The sequence below is a fragment of the Telmatherina bonti genome (genome assembly GCF_933228915.1).
Source record: "Telmatherina bonti genome assembly, chromosome: 6".
NCBI lineage: Eukaryota > Metazoa > Chordata > Actinopteri > Atheriniformes > Telmatherinidae > Telmatherina > Telmatherina bonti.
The window spans coordinates 37,233,262-37,251,780 of NC_136624.1; the positions used below are offsets into that span (position 1 = coordinate 37,233,262).

Genomic DNA, 18,519 nt, shown 5'->3' on the forward strand with positions numbered 1-18,519 from the left:
TTTAATCCCATTTTCTTTCCCCTTTTCCTCCATTTCCTCTCTCCTTCTGATCCAGTCCAACACTTATAAGCAGAAATAACAAACAAAAAACATATTTTTGATATAAATAGTGAAAAAAAAACAATAGAATAAAATTTAAGAATCAAGGGGAGCCTCATATCCAAAAGGCTCCTCTCTGCAGAGTAAATATCTTCATCACAACACAGCAGCCAGACCATAATTCTGCTGTTACAATGCTGGACAGGACAGATTAAAAACAACAAAAAAAAGTAAGACATAAGACTGACATAATAGTTTATATAATGATCACATGGTTTTGATTAAAAGAAAAATAGCTCAACCTACATTATTTCCTCTCTGACTCTGTCTTTGCTCTTGTCTGAGTTAAAAGTATTCAGTGACAGCTGAAAAGACATGCATTGTGCTTCAGAGAACAGTAGACAGTTAACGTCTGCCATCTCTGGCCTTTTAGACAAGATAATGTGAGCAGCCATCACCGTTTCTGCCTCCTTTTTATGGACCAGTCCTGTCTTTGGTCTGAAATCACATAAAACCTCATTTAAATGACATAATTAAGACGGTAAATGATGTTATTTACTGTATACGGAGCATGAGATGCAGTATTATATTAAGAGCTTTTGTGTTGAAGCTAGAAATATGCAGAGTTTTCATGCTTCCTGCATGATGCTCAGTTAAAGGCACATGTATGTTTATGTGGACACTTTTCATTAATAGCTGCCTGTTTACACAGCTACATTAGCCTTAAACTGGCTTTGTGATTCTGGTTATCTAATGACTTTAGGTCCTTTAGTGTCTGTTTAGATCCATTTTGGTCCTCACACATTCCCCAGGGAAATATTTGTCTCTTTAGATTCTGTATTGATCATCCATCTACTCGTCCTGTTTCTTGGCTTGCATTGAACATACAATAGATTGACTTCTATTTTCCCCTGGAGTATAAATCGCCAACCCTTCCTGCTCACAGTCTGATTAAAAAAATACTGTCTAAAACACCAGTAGATCCAAACTTTCACCCTTCATATGTTCTTCCACTGCTCCACAGGAGATGATTCTTCAGCGTGAGGTTGTCGAGCTCACTGCTCCGGCCACTCCAGCTGGAACAACCGGGGATTTTCACCCCGTCAAGGTCTGGCAAATGAGTTTGGATTCGATGCTGGCATCTTTCTGGGAGCCTTCTGACCCAACTCCATGATATAGCATTACCCTGCTCACATCAACACTGCACGAAAATAACAACAGGGCTTTGTTTCAGTAAAGCCGTCTGTTCTAGCAGCCAAACATTTCACATGCACGTATACTCATCTTTGCAGCACTAGGCTGAAGTATGGATTAAGCTCTAGAGCAGAGGTGTCCAGCTCCGGTCCTCGAGGGCCAGAATCCTGCAGGTTTTCTATGTATCCCTGCTCAGACACACCTGATTCAAATTAATTAGTAGTAGACCTTAGTCAGTTGTGCACGTCATTGGCTGTTTGATCCATTTAGTGGAAGCTAGATGTGTTGGAACAGGAATACATGGGAAACCTGCAGGACAGCGGCCCTCGAGGACCGACTTTGGACACCCCTGCTCTAGAGTCTAAACTCAGCAACCAAATGTCTGTGATAACCAGCAATACACACACACACACACACACACACACACACACACACACACACACACACACACACACACACACACACACACACAACCCTAGAAATATATCGATATAATAATAAAAGAAAGCAAAGCTGCAAAGTCAACAGACAGGTCATTTCAGCTACGTGACCATTCAACAGCTAAGCCTTGTGGTGGAAATCCAGGCAGTATTCTAGTCTGGCAATGTCTTGCCAGACTAGACCGTCCATGCACAAAACGTCTTGTTGGACTAAAATCTGTTATCGGCATTAAAGGACACTTTCCAGACATTTAAGTTTCATCGCTCCACGAATGCTTCCAGTGTCATCAGAGATGCTGGCCGGGTGCTCATCACAAGATGGACTATTAATATAATTTATTCATTTTTAGCATGTAGAATATACAGAGTGTTTTCAGAAGAGGGATCATGCCAAGATTTTTTTGGTTCACAATTTTAAAATCAATGTTTTTGTTAAAAAATAGTTTTTTCTTTCAATAAATAAAAATAACCCATTATAAAATTTTGTCATTTTTATTGTCTTTATTGATCTTTTTACTTGTCTTCTTGTGCGTTACAGCAGCAGAATGATGGTCTGGCTACTGTGTTGATTTCTCCTAATTGAAATCAAGAAAAATGACAAATAAAAGTTTCGTACATGTTGCAATTTAAATAAAATAATTTAAATAATAACTAATAATTTCTCAGTTCTTACTAGCTTGTAGAAGAATGAAGTTACTTGGGATATTACCACCTTTTGTTGCTTAAGTCGAATGATTATTATTCGAAAATCGAATCGAGAACTGATTCTGAGCAGAGGGAGGTCCTGGTCAGAGAGGGGGTCGAGACTGGTAAATGCAGACCCTGCTGGGCACCGGCCACCCGGGCAGACAGGACGGAGGGCCCAGGGTCCCAAGAGCCTGAAGGAGGCCCCCCTCACCGCACCCCCACAGGCCCGTTCAACGCCCACAGGGGAGCAGGACCCCCAGACAACCACCCAGCAGGGGGCCAGTCCATACCCTGGTGCACCAGCCATGTTCCCCAGGAACAAGGCCCCCTACACACACACACACACACACACACACACACACACACACACACACACATCCACATAAACCCAAGCTGGATTTCTTTAACTTGATGGACATCAGACATGTTGGCATTTCTGGATCATGCATAAAACACAAACTGGGATCGCAGGACGAGTTTCATTGCATCATTAACATGTATGTCTCCTGTCTCAGCAGGTCTCCTTGGCCGGGAGTAGCAGTTCCTGTTGTCTTTCTGTCCTTTTCCCCCCACACAGCAGAGGCAGATGGCTGCCTGTCCTGAGCCGGGTTCTGCTGGAGGTTTCCTTCCTGTTAAAAGGGAGTTTTTTCCTTCCCACTGTTGCCAGTGTGCTTGCTCAGGATGGAAGATTAAGTTGGACCTCCAACTCAATCTGTTGGTTTCTTTATATGGGCTATTATGAATTGGCTTTCATTATGTTTTCTTTTTCCTGTCTGTAAAGCGTCTTGAGATGGCATTGCCGTGACTTGACACTATATAAATAAAGTTGAATTAAATTGAATTTGGAGATTTCCATGACATTCATTAATTTTCCAAACCGTTAAGTTCAATTAAGGGTCAATCATCGGGCAAGAAGCAGGGTACAACCCGGAGAGGTCACCGGTCCATCACAGGGCCACACAGAGAGACATACAACCATTCACACACATACACACACACATATCCAGGGATAATTTAGAGTAACCGAACTGAACATCCTTGGATGGTGGGAGAAAGCCGGTGTACCTGGAGAGAACATGCAGACTCCACACAGATAGGTCACCATTCAAGTCTCTCCCCCAGCTGATGCTTGAACCAGCGACCTTCTTGCTGACACAGTGCTGCTGACCACTACGCCACTGTGCAGCCCAATTTTTCTGTTATGACTCTTTCTAATGCGTCACTACCTGAGGGTCCAAAAATCACAGCAATGTTATATTATTACTGTGGATGACTGAATGATTAAATTCTACAAATTTAAAATAAAAAACATTATTCTGATGTCCTTCCACACCAAATATATGCAACTTTTTTGTTTTTGCAGAATGCTCAGCTTCTAACCATCGTTACTGAGAGATTCTGCCTCTCTGTGGTGCTCATTGATACTATAACAATTTTCTTTGAATATAAAATGTCTCACAACATTTCACCTGTTTTTCTTTGGTCTGTTATGAATAAAATCTTGGCTTTATGATATTTTCAAACCATTGTTTTCTTATTTACATTTTACACAGACTCCACTTTGTTTTATATCATTCTACCTGTGAAGAAACATCTTCGTGTTAAGCCGTAAAGATTTAAAGACGTTTGCACCATTTTAAATCTAAACTTTCATCCCATTTTGATCTCTGGCTATATGATTGTAATAAAACAAAAGCAAGCTTGTAACAGTCTGAGATTTTTTTATTGAACTAACATGCATTAACTTAATAACATGATATGCCAACAGCGGTTTTTGGTGTAGAAAATGAAGAGGGGGGTAATTTAATTAGTCTGCAATTAATGCTGACATGTACTGAGGCAAAAAGCAGAAAAGAAACAATGCAGCTCACTGTAGTGATGTTCTCAAACGTCCATTCTTAGGGCCTAAAAGTCATGCTCTTGGTGCGGCTGTACATTAACAAAGCTGAGGAAACAGTCCTCATCTTCCTCACAGGCCCTTTTTCACGCTTAAGGAGCTGGATTTCCTTTTGACAAATACTTGAACATAAAAAGTTTACTCCTGGTCCTTTTCCTCTCCATGAGTAATGATATGAACCAGGTTCTTGTAGTCCAGGTTTCCTGCCACATCCGGGGGGAAAGCTGTAAACATCTGCTCCATCTATCCAACAGGAAAGAGCAGCGTATTACTCAGTCTGCATGAAAGGGTGGGATGATTCAGTCATTATGCTTTTTAAAAAAAAACAACACATTTTGCATAAAAATGTGTCTGACGTGGAAACATTTGTTCGTCATGACGACGCACATCCTCGTGTTTTTCAAACCCACATGCGCAAAGCAATCTGCTATAATGAGGATAATTATTGTTAAAAGGAGCACAATGTACCTCTTCAGCAGAGAATCGGTCAGCTTGTGTTGTTAGCATCTGTGTCACACTGCAGAGGGAGAGACCGGCAAGTTTCACACCACAAAGAAAATTCTGCAGGAAATAATAATCTGAACTCCTCTCGGTGCTGAACTGTGATGAACAGTTGCAGCCAGACTGAGTCATAAAGGCCAACTCTGGTCCTCGAGAGCTGCAGTCTTGCACGTGTTGGTCGTTTCCGTGCTGCAACACACCTGACTCAAATCAATGGCATCAAAGTCTGCAGATTAAGTCTGATATACATCAGGTGCGTTGTAGCAGGGAAACACGTACAGGACTGCAGCACTTGTTAAAAGGAAGCTGCATATTGTAAAAGCGTTAATATGTCACTCACTAGTCCTTCCTCAGCACACCTTTCCCCTCAGGATCAAAGACTTTAAAGGCATTGAGGATGGTCTCCTCTGGATCAGCACCTGGGGACATGAAACGGCCACATTAAGGCTTTGCTTACCAGATACAACTGGAGTCTTCATGGTTAAACTAGCATGAAACTCACCTTTCAACTTCTCGCCGAACATCGTGAGGAAGACTGTGAAGTTGATTGGGCCTGGAGCCTCTTTGAGCATGTCATCAATCTCTTCCTGTTTCACGTTCAGACGTCCTGTGGCACCAACATGCAGAACGAGCAGATTAAGAGGAAAATATATTATATTCCTGCTGGTGAGCGCTCCTCAAGATATCTTCGTGGTCGCGAAGATAACTGAACATAGATGTCAACATACCGAGGGCAGCAAAGGTGTCTCTAAGATCATTCTTGTCAATGAATCCGTCTCTGTTCTGGTCCATGATGGTGAAGGCCTGAGGTCAGAGGAGGGGAATGAAATACTTTCTTAAAACAGGGATTATTGCAAGCAGAGTGCAGCCAAGTGTCCTCTGAAAGAAAAATCACTGTTATGCACTTATTCAAAGCCTGTCTCTGAGCGCACGCCATGTTTATAGATGAGCACTTCAACTATTTATAACACAGCAACTCCGCCAGGATTCAGCCAGGCATCCCCGGCATGCCCACCAGTTCATCTCCAGCCTAATAACTGATGACACAGTCTGAATGTCTGGGCACCGGCAAGCCTCATACCAGCATACCACGAACCTCGCTGTCGTCAAGCCAGAGGCAGGAAAATAGACAGGTGGGCATTGTGTAGTGATGAACAATGGAAATGAAAAGACAAAGAGGGAAAGTAGCTGCAGATGTAAGCATGTTGCCCTACGAATCAATGCAAAAACACTTGGACCAGAACCCTCAATACTGCAAACTAACTTTATTATTTATGCAGCATTTTTCTGTCCCTCTGTCAGCCTGTGGAAGTGAACTAGTTCAGCTGTTTTCACCTCTTTGAATTCCTGGATCTGGGCCTGCTCAAACATGGAGAACACATTGGAGTTGGCTCCCTCTGCTGCCCTCTTTTTGGCTTTCTTGGGGGCCTATTAGCACAAAAAACAGCAGCAACAACAAAAACAAACAAACAAAAGGACACGAGACACAAGCGAGATGTTTGCTGAAGTAAAGCTGCCCGTCAGAAGATGTAAATAAGTTTAATGAGACTGAGTAGAGGTGAAGCTACAATTAGAAGCATCTGTAATTGGTCTTCGATAAAAGATTAATTTAACATTTCCCAGTCAGCTGTTAGAATTACAAACAGCATCCATGAAGCGTAACAAGCACACCTGTCCTTGTTTAAACACACACACACACACACACACACACACCAACTTACCATGGCTGAGCAGCTGGGACGTCTGACCAACAATGATGCCAGTGAACAATGGGGCGATTGAGGGTGGCCTTTTGTAGCCCCGAGCCACGGCTTCACTGGATGATATTTATAAACTATGTCCTGTTTAGGAAGTGACAGGTAAATGATGCTCCATACTGCACATACGGTCCTGTGTGCTTGCACAAACAAACAAAAAAAAGATGCCATCCATCTCCTCATACAGTTCTGATTGACATTAGACAGAGAGTAGAATAACCGGACTAGAATATCAAGAGCAGACTGAAGGTAAAAGCCCTTAATCACTTTAAAGCATCCATTTGTCTGCAGACTATGATGTGAACAGCCTAAACTTCAGACACGGAGGAAAACTTAAACCAAAATCCAGACTGAATGACTTTTAATGTCGTTTTATACTCATGTCAGGGTGTGAAAATGAGCACAAAGAACCGGTTTTACCTGCATTAGCTTTAGTTTCCTGCTAAAAAAAAAGAAAAAAAAAAAAGAAAAAAAAAAGAGAAGAGGAATTGAAAATTATTTTTATTCTTAAGGTTTTTTACATCGTTTTTTAAAATACACTAATTTAAGAAAATCCAGGCAACTGTAATGCATTACTGGGAAACTTTAGCTGCAACTAAATGTGATTAATTTCTTAAAAATGAAATACCAAACCTTCACTGCGGCTCTGGCAAACAAAGAGTTACGCTCAGTCTGCAAATCTATTGAAGACCTGCAATTATATCTAAAGCTCTGAAAAGCCGAGCTGACAAAAAGCCTGCTGTATTAAAAGCAATCAGCTCCTGAGGTTGCGGGCTCTCACCAACAATATCATAATTAACTCCCAATTTGATATTCTGATCTGTGTGCCAATCATTTCTGGTTCCCATCTGATTAAAAAGGATGAGAGTGCTTGAAAATCACCAGCTCATTATGTGTAATTTAGAGACCTGTCAGGACTCAGTTAGAGCTAACTTGTTCACATTTCTCATCAGCTTCCTCACATTGCTGCTCCTGGCTTACCTTTCTCTGTTACGGCATCTGACATGACCTCATGTAATCCATGAAGGTAAGTGCACGTGTCTGACTTCCCGTATGCCAATCAGTTGTTGGACATTTCCAACAAGTTAACTCAACGCTTACAGGAAACGTTGCGAGCAGTCATGAAGATGAACAAGGTGCTTATTGGAGGGAAATCAAGTCAGGCAAGGAGAAGGCATCAAATGTCTGGTCTTAACCGCTGTTTGGATTCCAGGGCCTGCAGAACAAAGCTCACATATGTCAACAGCAGTAGGTGCGACATAGCAAAGTGTGACCCTGAACACATCCTTACAATGTGCCATGTCTCTATGCTCCATTAACACGTCGTCCAGCACCACTTGCAAGCTTGGTCAAGGAAAGTGACAGTGTGAAAATGAGCTAAATGGGCTGAGGTTAGGACGCGAGGCCGCAGGTGTGCGGGCTATATAAAGCGGCGCTGAAAGCCTCCTTGCACCCGGGCCCCTCGCTGTCAAACGCACTGCTGAAGACAGACCTACAGCAGCTGCCGTCGGTGTCATCTCGCAGCATGTTGTGTACAAGGAGGTCAGATTTAGATGAGTTATTGTTAACTAAGTAGGCGGGGTGCTATTGTTACAAACTTTTCTTCGGCTCCTCTCGGATGCAAGCAGCCGGTGAAGCTTCTGTAGCTGGAATGGCAGCCTATTGTCGCATGGGCTGGGATCAAACGCCTATAAATAGACTCGTCTCCTCTAACACAATGCACGTGGACAAATGGCCATTTCACTGGCGAGTCTGGAAGCACAAGAGGAAAGGGAAGATGCCACTTTCTCCTTCTTTACCTTACAGCATGAAAAGGAAACGTGAATTATCTCCAGTTTGAAATAAAACACAAAGACTGAAATGAGAAGTGAAAGACAATGGTTATAATATTTAATATTCTGTGACAAAATCTCTACAGAGAACGCTAATTAAAGATTTGTTAGCAGACATCAATATCATATCCAGCGTTACAGCATTATGATCAGGATCATGTGAAATCAGATAAAATACGAAAAATATAAAAATGAAATAAGATGAAAAACCCTTTTGTACAGAGTCCGACAGCCACCAAATGGAAACGTGTGCAATCTGTTGCATTTGGTGTTTTTTTTCCAACCAATCAGCTCAATCTGGATTTTTATACATTCAGGACAATTTCTTCTTTTATGTAAAAAAAAAAAAAATTATATGCCTAATAATAAAAATAAAACAACTTAAATATGATGATATATCTTCCTACTAATCACCTTGTTGTTGACAGACAGATTCAAATGAGGCATTTCATCATCTTACATTCATAAAACATGACTTCAAATAAAAAAAACAAAAACAACAGAAATATTCTGTTTTCATACATCTAAGCGTGACACAGGAAGAAATATGTCTAATCAAATAGTTTTTATAGATTTTCAGCTCAGACTGGATTTCTTAGAGTCTCCGTAAAGGAAATGAAATACTGAGTTATTATAATCACATGAATTTACTGTGCAAATGTGTAAATGGAAGGAAAGACGATATTATTCACGTGCTTTGTTGGTAAAATGTTGGATAAAAGAATAACCCAATGAGGCAGAAGCAGAAGACAACACTCCGTTTCATCTCAGATATACATATCCATGCCTAATACGAATCAGAGAGAAACAAAAATTATTTTCATCTTCAGCTTTAAACTTTTTTTTTTTTTGGGGACTTATTTACAACAGTAAGGGACGCTGTACAAAAAGAAACGCTCAAGCACGATGTTGTAAGCTCCAAACATGATTATTTTCTCTGCATCACCTCATGCAGCTCAGCACGGAGGTTTTATCTTTAAAAGATGGAAACGCATACACGAGTTTGATTCAGATACAATCACTCACTTGATAGAGGACGTTATTATGACATATTAAAAGAATACTCATCGGACATTCAAGAGGACACTTTATCACTTTTTTCTTTAACAAAAATAGACATGGCTTGTCCAGCCTTGAAATTCCCTCTCAGAATATATATAAAATTATGTTTATTTACAGTCAGATTGCGTTCTGAAGGATTAGAAAGGTCCTGCTCCATCGCTGCTGGGGATTGTGGGTAGTGCACTTTTAGCGTCGACCTATCGAGGGCAGACAATAATCTAGTGTGTATCTGTGGATAACTGAGGTGGGGTTGGAGGGAGGAGACGCTAAACGACGGCTTGTTTGTTTCATTTCTATTACATTTATAGCTTTGCAGCCAAATTCTGTCAGCAGGCAACAGACAGACGCCAGAGCTGGAGATGATTGTAAGCAGCCGATGCTGATTGCGTGTCGACGTGTCGGAGCAGGACTGGAGTCGGAGGTAATACTGGATGGAGAAGAGGGTGACCTGCTACACGTCTGCCCTGATCTGTAGCGACTGCGGCTACATGTAAATGCTATTTTTACTCAACCTCTGCTATTTTCCCACTGCTAAGGTTCAGGCATGAGTTGCAAGTTAAATTTGCTACGGCTGTGCTTTTCTATTCTGGTCACTGCTGCCTTAAAACTAACAGAAGTTAGGAAAACCCACCACATCAAGGCTTCAGAAGAAAAAAAAATCCCTCTTCCTTTGGGAAAGAAGAGATTGTATCCAATTAGTTCCATGGAGCACAGAGAACACAGGCTGAAAAACATCACAAACCCCTGCTCAGGTGGTGAAATTCACTGAGAAATAACCAGATTCTAATGACATCTCTTTATTTCCTCCAGTTCTCAGTCTGTGTTCTGACAGCTACGCTTGTTTTCTAGTGCGGGGTTTTCAGCTCAGACAAGACAGATGTGTGGCAGTGTTTCATCATGAGTTGGTGACGTCTCACTGTTTCTCTGCTCCTTCCTTCGTCTTTGTCTCAGTCTGTGATGGATATGCCGTCTCTCAAACAGATGATTGGTCCCAAACCTGCAGAATTCAGAAACACAGAAGGGTTGACAATTTTTCAGTAGCTGTGTGTGTGTGTGTGTGTGTGTGTGTATAAACATGAATTTAACCAATGAAATGAGATCAAATTCATGCAGATGCATCACATCAACTTTCCAACTTCTGCAACAGGAATAAATTTGCTCTGCTCATGCTAAACACTTGACATTTATGTCATTTTAAAGCCCATTTTCCATGCTAATGTGTGTTAATTATCACTAAAACATTCTGCAGACTGAAATCAGTAAACCAGCAAAATAAAAAAAGAGAAAAAAGCAGTATTAAACAACGTATTTGCAGTATTTTCATTGCAGTAAATTTCATCATTTAATGATCAGCAGAATCAAACGACCAACCTTGTTTACAGGGTTTATGGGTGTGCGTCCAGAACCGGTATGAAGCCTCTGACGCTCTTCGAATCGCCCGGGAGACCTCTCTCTTCGAACGTCCATCATTCGGCCCGGGGAGCGGTCCATGCGCGGGTCTGCCATGGCCCTGCCCGGGGATCGCTCCAGCCTGGGGTCGGCCATGGCCCTGCCAGGAGATCCCACTATCCGGCTCTCCAGCATTCTGCCGGGAGACTTCTCCCGCTCCAGTGGACGGCTGGGGGACTTGTCTCTCCTGAACTCCGTACGAGCCTCTCTGTAGCGGTGAGGTGTGCCGGGATCTCCGTGGACGAGAGGATTGGCTGCGAGCCTTTTAGAGATGTGCTCATTGTATGAGGGAGGCCCACGCTTGTTCGGGCTGGAAGGAGGAACCGAGGAATACAGAAAGTGGATGCCACATTGGCAAAAGTGCAAGACTGTCTTTGCTGAGTCATGGGCTTCACTGGACACCGCGGGAGTCAGGTTGGCTCAGAGGATGAGCTAATCAAAGTAAACTAATAAAGCAGACAATGCTGTGTGTGATTAGAAGTGACTGAACGCAGCGACTGTGTGTGAGATCTGCGTCTGAAGAACAAAGCCTGGATGCTGATTTAAACTAGAATACACAAGTCTCACAAGATAAAGCAGGCCTTTATTCAACAGTTTCCCTTTCCAACAATTGTCAAGAGGTTTTTCAAAAGGTAATAAAATCAAATAAAAATAAAACAAGTGAAAAAATAGACACATTAGGATTTATGACAGATCAGAAAATTACCCCTCTTCCTGCAAAGAAAAGCAAAATCAAGATAAAACTGTTTGTTTTATAACAAGTTCAAACATCAGTGTGAGTTAACCGCCCCCGTGTGTTCATGCCAGCCTGCGTCCCTCTGTGCCAGTTCAGCCCAGTAACACCAGTGCACATAAAAAGAGGACAGCGGTCCTGGAAATGTGCCGATAATCTCAAAGTGGACAAAAACGCTTAATGAAAAACAAAATGGCTGAGAAATATAAATAATGATTTTGTTTTTTCAACTTTTATCTTAAGAATTAATTTCCAGCTGAAGGATTTTTATTCATCAAACTGAATTAATTTTCACTTTGTCCTTTGGGTGTCATTCCAATTTTTTTTTTATTCATGAGAAAAATGAAAATGTGAATATAAATGAACCGTTTGTGTGTCTCTACAGGAAACTGCTAAATATGTGAACACGTCAAAGTCTCCTCAGCATTACAGAGGCGACCTCAGGACCGATGCCAGCTCTTCCTACTCAACTGTTTCTGATTGTGTGTCAAAAACCCGACGACAACTTTAAAAAAAATATACAGATATTTCCATAAAACGAAACCAAAAAGGATCTGAGATAACAGTGACAGTAAGCAGACGATATTTCCTTTTCCTCTTACCTTCGACCGGAACCATTACGCTGCAGATCTCCACCTTCCTGGCTCTGCACCAGGTTCCCTTTGCAGCAAATGACTCGAAGTTTGTTCTGGTAGGACGAGGCCAAGTAGATGGCCCCGGAGGAGATGGCTGGGCCCAGGTAGCGTGGGTTTGGGATGTCCAAGTGTGCGTATGAGTGTGGCCTTGAAAGGAAGGCATAAAAATCAGACACGGTACCCTTCTAAGGTTGTCCGGTGCAGGGTCGGTAATAAATACCTTAAAAAGATATATAAATAAAAAGCAGGGAACAATCTTACCCAAGAGCAGCATGTCCCTGAATCTCAATAACATCCAGAGAGTTGAAGTAAGTCACAAACAGGTAAGGCTCTCTGTAGGCTGAAACACCAACAGAACGAATTATTTATGGGTCAACTCCGAGATAAACTAAATAAAGACATTTTCAAAGTTTCACACAAACCAAACGAGAGCGGCAGACGGCTCCATTTGATATCATCTGTTCTGCTCCTGCGACCATATGCGTCCACAAACACACCAAACTCTGCAGCAAAAAGGACAATTATTGTTCAACACCAAACATACATGAAAGGAAACGCTGCACGCCAGCGGATGCTCATTGATTCCAACACAAATGTTACATTTTGGCTTTGCCTCTAATAGATTTGCTCAGCTGTGTGAATAATTGACGACATGCATGCCCACGTAAATAAACGTCTAACCATGGAAACAGAGCAGGTATTCATCCTTCTGTGGCGCTGTGGTGACCTGGATGATGGAAATAGGAAAGCTGTGGGAGGATGCGGCGAAGACAGCTGAAGCCAGCGTAACGTCGTTTTTATCCAGGAACTCTGCAGAATGAAATAATCAGCGTCAGTCAGATCGTTCAGGTGTGAACGCTCAAACGCTGCAGCGACAGAATCGCACTTCAGAAGACGCCATCTGCTTGTCAGAAAATGATAAGAAGCATACCTTCCAGCACATACTGCTTCATCTCAATCTCATAGAACTTGTTAGTGCCAATAATGATACTGTAGCCGGTGAAGTGTATACAACTGCATGGCTCGGAGGTCTCAATCTCCTGCAAATATAAAACAAATTCAACTCAGTTATCACTTTAAAAACAGGGCTTGCCAAAGCAATGCAGCGCATCTAGACAAAACCTTCACCTGGCCATCCACCAGTTTAAAAAGGTCAAATTATGGGGCAACGATTGGAGAAAAGTTTCAGTGTATTTTACTTGATATCCCAACGGTACTGAAGAAACAAGACCGTTATCTGCTTCAAATGCTACAGGCAGCTTGTAAGAAGGCTTTCACACAGAAACGGTAACAAGAAGAACCTCCAACTATCTCGGAATGGAAAGACATATTTACGAAATTTATGTTATGAAGCAATTAACTTTTTGTCTCTGACATTCCTTAAAAAATGTGAAAATCTTTGGGGAAAAAATGGAAACACTTCCTCAGGACAAAGCCAGAGACAAATGGAAACCAAGTTCAGACTGGGCCTGGTCCAGTATAGAAGGTTATATTAACGTAATATATATAAAAAATTTGGTTTGCATTGCCGGCAGTAAATCTGATTTGTTTCCGGTGAGGGTTGGACTCCGCCAAGGCTGCCCTTTATCAACGATTCTGTTCATAACTTTTATGGACAGAATTTCTAGGTGCAGCCGAGGTGTTGAGGGGATCTGACTTGATGGCCTCAGGATTGGGTCCCTGCTTTTTGCAGATGACGTGATGCTGTTGGCTTCATCTGGTTGTGATCTCCAGCTCTCACTTAAACGATTCGCAGCCGAGTGTGAAGCGGCTGGGATGAGAATCAGCACCTGCTCTCTCCGGGTCGGGAGTCAGGTCCTGCCTCAAGTGGAGGAGTTTAAATATCTCGGGGTCTTGTTCATGAGTGAGGGAAGGATGGAGCGTGAGGTCGACAGACGGATCGGTGCGGCGTCTGCGGTAATGCGGACTCTGCGCCGGTCTGTCGTGGTGAAGAAGGAGCTGAGCCAGAAGGCGAAGCTCTCGATTTACCAGTCGATCTACGTTCCTACCCTCACCTATGGTCATGAGCTGTGGGTCGTGACCGAAAGAACGAGATCTCGTATGCAGGCGGCTGAAATGGGTTTCCTCCGCAGGGTGGCCGGGCTCTCCCTTAGAGATAGGGTGAGGAGCTCGGTCATCCTGGAGGAGAACAGAGTAGAGCCGCTGCTCCTCCGCATCGAGGAACCAGTTGAGGTGGCTCGGGCATCTGGTCAGGATGCCTCCTGGACCTCCCTGGTGAGGTGTTCCAGGCACGTCCCTCTGGGAGGAGACCCCGGGGAAGACCCAGGACACGCTGGAGGGATTATATCTCTCTGCTGGCCTGGGAACGCCTCGGGATCCCCCCAGCAGAGTTGGCAAATGTGGCTGGGGAGAGGGAAGTCTGGGCTTCCCTGCTTAGGCTGCTGCCCCCGCGACCCGACCCCGGATAAGCAGCAGAAGATGGATGGATGGATAGATATAAAAATTTCCCTCTGCCCACCAGGTCCTCCCCCCTTTTTGATTTATCTATCATTGCCCTTTTAAAACACTTTTAAAAAGCTCATCACCTTTCTGATGCAGAACTTGTTGAGGCTTTCATTGTGGCGCAGAATGGTAATCTTGTTTGGCATAGCGGCACAGATACACATCCCATTATCAATCTGTAAAGACAGAAGTCGAATCAGCGCAGTTGTAAATATCTGCATTGTCGCTACTGTGAAGTTGAGCCAATTAAACAGCCACTGAACGCTGCTCTGGAGGGATTTCACTCAGATAGACGACAACCTTACTCACCTTTCCAGAGGAGAAGAGGTGGCATCCCTTGACTGTTTCAAAGATGAAGGGATTGAGGTCAGGCTGAGCTGGGAGATGAGACTGTGACAAAGACTGTTTCACCTTCTTGATCTCCACCAGACACAGAGCCCTCTCCTCTCCTGAATGACACATGAAACATGTCATGATGAGTTATACAATCAAGCATGCAGCTCACGTCAGTGAGTTTGCACATGACACAGATGAGAAAACACTAAATATATTGTGAAGATAAGCTAAGCTAAACTACAGTTCTGGAAAAACTATCTTCTACTTAAAATATGTATATCAGACAAGTTTGCTGAGTTGATACATTAAAAAAAGACTAAAAAGATAATATTTACTGACCAGTGATCATCAGCAGTTTATCAAGCTCCTTCAGGATCTGGATCTGGAAGACCGAGGTCAGGCCGGGAATGTGGGTCAAAGAGTTCTTTATGACGTTCAGAGCGTACAAGCCCTCCTCAGAACCAACCAAGACAATCTGAAGGCAAAACGGGGATGATCGTATCAGGGTGACGAGGATAGAAAGTTCCACTGCTGATTCTCGATTTACCCAACAAGCTTTCTGGTGTACCTGGTCAGTGAGAGGCAGAGTGCAGTTGATGTCCAAACGATCGTCACCTTCCAGTTTCAGCAGAGAATTACCAAGAAGTTTCTATTAAAGACAATGAACAAAGATTGACACGGAACAGGGAAGGAGACCGTTTAAAAGGATTTCTGACGCTGAATTAGAGGAAAACAAGCTAACTGAGCAGAGACGAAAGCTTCACAAACAGCAAATCAGTAAAAGCATCCGTGTGTTTAGGCTGAATTATTAAATCTCAGGATGTCTGAAGCAGACAATGGATTTTCTCCCTCCGAAGACAAAGTAAATCATCATTTTAAGGTTAGACAAAGTCTTGTTTGATACTTCCTTTTAACAAGTCAAAGATTTACACAATTAGATACAGAGCAACTTTAAGCATTAAAATATTTGTTTAAAAAAAAAAAAAAAAAAAAAAAAAAAAAAAGGAAGTGTTTTAGACTTATTTAAAGAGGATTAAATCCATGTTTATTAGTAATGTGTAACTCTAAATGAGCAGAGGGTAAGATTATAAAAGTCTGCAGTGAAACAGAGTAAGACTGAGGAGGAAATCCAACCAGAACTTCACAGAACATAAAGAGACAGGGGAAACCGTGTGACATATAGAATTAAAGTTTTATGCAGCATAATGTCCCCTGTACACACAGTTGTATTCAGAATAGATTGCCATGTTCTCACTTAAATAATGTCCTAAACTTGTAACAATCATCAAATTCTTGGTTTAACTTTCAGAAAAAGAAAATACTTTTTATGAAATTCAAAGGGAATAAAGATAAAAATGAGCTGTGTTCGTACATTATATATATGTACTTTTAGTATGATTACATATAACATGTTTACATTTATGGCTGGGGTATAAGCAGGGTAAAGTTAGACAATTCTTCAGAAAGTGATTTTTAGACACTGATATTTCTGACAAGATTTAACAGTAAAACTTTCTCAACCAACATCTACATTTGATGTTCTCGTGTCATTTTGGATCCATGCTAGCTCGCAAAGCGTTGTGTAATACCTTTGAAGACAAGTGGAGGCTGTTAGAGTGACATGTCAAAGCACTGCAGATGTAACATTTATACTTTTATGTGATGAAAAGAAAAATCTAAAATTTAATGTATCAGAGGAATCAGATGTAAAGAGAAAAACAAAACAACATCCAATCTTTACCAGGTTTTAAAATGACGTAACTCCTCTCTGATGAACAAGCAACAGCCCATAACATGTTGTACTGGGGTGTTTGACAAAAAAAAAAAGTCAAAATGAAGAAGCAATATGTGAAAAACTAAGTAAACTACTACTGCTGCTTCTGAAATGTGTGTTTAAACATAATGCCAAGGAGGAAAGACATCAACAATGAGTTCAGAGAAGCAACTGTTGCAGCCCACTAATCTGGGAAGGGATATAAGGTAAGGCTGGGAAAATAGAAAATAGAAAAATTGAATATCAGAATTTTTTGCTTCACAATTCTGAGATAGATTTTTTTTTGTTAAAAAATAGATTTTTTTTAAAAATAAATAAAAATATTCCATTATTAAATTTTTGTCATTTTTAATTATCTTTTTACTTGTCTTCTTGGGCATTATAGCAGCAGAATGATTGTCTGGCTACTGTGTTGTTTTTTCCCCTAATTAAAAACAAGAAAAATGACGAACAAAAAAAGTTTTCTAAATTTTTTCTAAAATCTACAAATCAGCAAAATCGGAATCAAAACTAAAGCATATCGTCACAGCCCTATTATAAGGCCATTTCCAAACAATTTCCAGTCCGTTGTTCTGCTGTGAGAGGGAAACTTCACTATTTCAGAGTAGAAAAAAAATCCATACTGTTGACAATGTTCCCAACAATCCAACAAGTTCAGACCCTGCAGGGTTCCGAGAAACTCCAAAAACAACCCCAACGGCTACATCTGAGACCCTACGAGCCTCAGTCAGCAAGGTAAAGCTCATGACAGTACAAACAGAAAGAGTTTCAAACAGTTTGGCTTGTTTGAAAGGGTTGCCAGGAAAATGCCTCTTCCCTCTGAAAAGAACATGGCAGCACAGGCTTTTACAATTACATCTGAACAAAGCGGACCTCTGAGGCAGTGTCCCTTCGGAGATGTTTGGCCATCATGCACAGCAACATGTCTGGTGAATATCAAACAGCACAAACACCTCATACCAGCTGCCAACCACAGGGGTGGAGGGGTGATGATTTGGGCTTTTTTTGTTGGATTTTGCAGCCGTATGATCCAAGCACCTCGAAGTCATTGACTAAACCATTAAAATGAAAGGCTTTTTCTGTCTGAAACTTACTTAGTTAAAACTGTTATGTAACAGAAAAACGACTCAAAGTGGACCTTTAAATCTACGACAGAATGGCAGGAAAAGAAAAACAAATTAAGACCCTGCAGCGACCCAGTCAAAGTGAAGGATCTTGGCCAGACTGAATGCAGCGTGGGGAGTATAAACAGACATTTACAGGCACTGATGCCGCTTTGTAAAGGAGTAAACCAAAATTCCCCACAACAATGCGCCATAATGACAACAACTACATCAAGTTACTGCTGCTAAAGGTGGTCCTACAAACACATTACCTGCATTTATGCTTCGTTTTTGTTCGATAAATAATGACACAGCAGTCATGTTAAGTTCGAGAGGGATTTACCCGTTATTAAAACCTGGGAAAGACCAGATGTTTTTGTCGATTTCTTCTTTTAATGTCACGATAAATAAAGCCTTTCAGTTGAAAAAAGGTACACTTTCTTCTCCACAGCTGTATGCAGCTTTCAGGCATAAAGCCGCATATCAATTCAGACAAAATAACTTTTCTAATCAAGCTGCTGTATTGTTTAATAATAATCTGTTAGCTAGTTGCAATTAGCATGTAATTTCTTCTAAACTGTAAACAAAGAAATCCAACCACATATGAGCACAGCTAA

At 41.7% G+C, this 18,519-nt stretch overlaps 2 protein-coding genes across 2 annotated transcripts in view; both read right to left on the bottom strand.

Moving 5' to 3' along the window:
* Nucleotides 1–4,142: 4,142 nt before the first annotated feature.
* On the bottom strand, nt 4,143–6,504 carry myl2a (myosin, light chain 2a, regulatory, cardiac, slow). Its single transcript, XM_079242624.1, has 7 exons — nt 6,480–6,504; nt 6,094–6,186; nt 5,487–5,562; nt 5,261–5,365; nt 5,099–5,177; nt 4,726–4,774; nt 4,143–4,500 (listed from the first exon to the last, which is right to left on the bottom strand). Exons 1-7 carry the CDS (start codon nt 6,480–6,482, stop codon nt 4,396–4,398), a joined length of 510 nt encoding a protein of 169 aa, XP_079098750.1. The 5' UTR covers nt 6,483–6,504; the 3' UTR covers nt 4,143–4,395.
* A 3,817-nt stretch (nt 6,505–10,321) lies between these two features.
* cita (citron rho-interacting serine/threonine kinase a) overlaps nt 10,322–18,519 on the bottom strand; it is a 44,662-nt gene continuing 36,464 nt past the window's right edge. The window contains exons 39-49 of the mRNA XM_079242378.1: nt 15,594–15,674; nt 15,365–15,500; nt 14,999–15,138; nt 14,773–14,865; nt 13,158–13,266; nt 12,908–13,036; nt 12,649–12,729; nt 12,488–12,566; nt 12,194–12,373; nt 10,781–11,168; nt 10,322–10,406 (exon numbers count right to left, since the gene is read on the bottom strand). Of these exons, the coding sequence (XP_079098504.1) occupies nt 10,383–10,406; nt 10,781–11,168; nt 12,194–12,373; nt 12,488–12,566; nt 12,649–12,729; nt 12,908–13,036; nt 13,158–13,266; nt 14,773–14,865; nt 14,999–15,138; nt 15,365–15,500; nt 15,594–15,674 (1,440 nt within the window). The 3' untranslated portion in view covers nt 10,322–10,382. The remainder of the gene's footprint in view (nt 10,407–10,780; nt 11,169–12,193; nt 12,374–12,487; nt 12,567–12,648; nt 12,730–12,907; nt 13,037–13,157; nt 13,267–14,772; nt 14,866–14,998; nt 15,139–15,364; nt 15,501–15,593; nt 15,675–18,519) is intronic.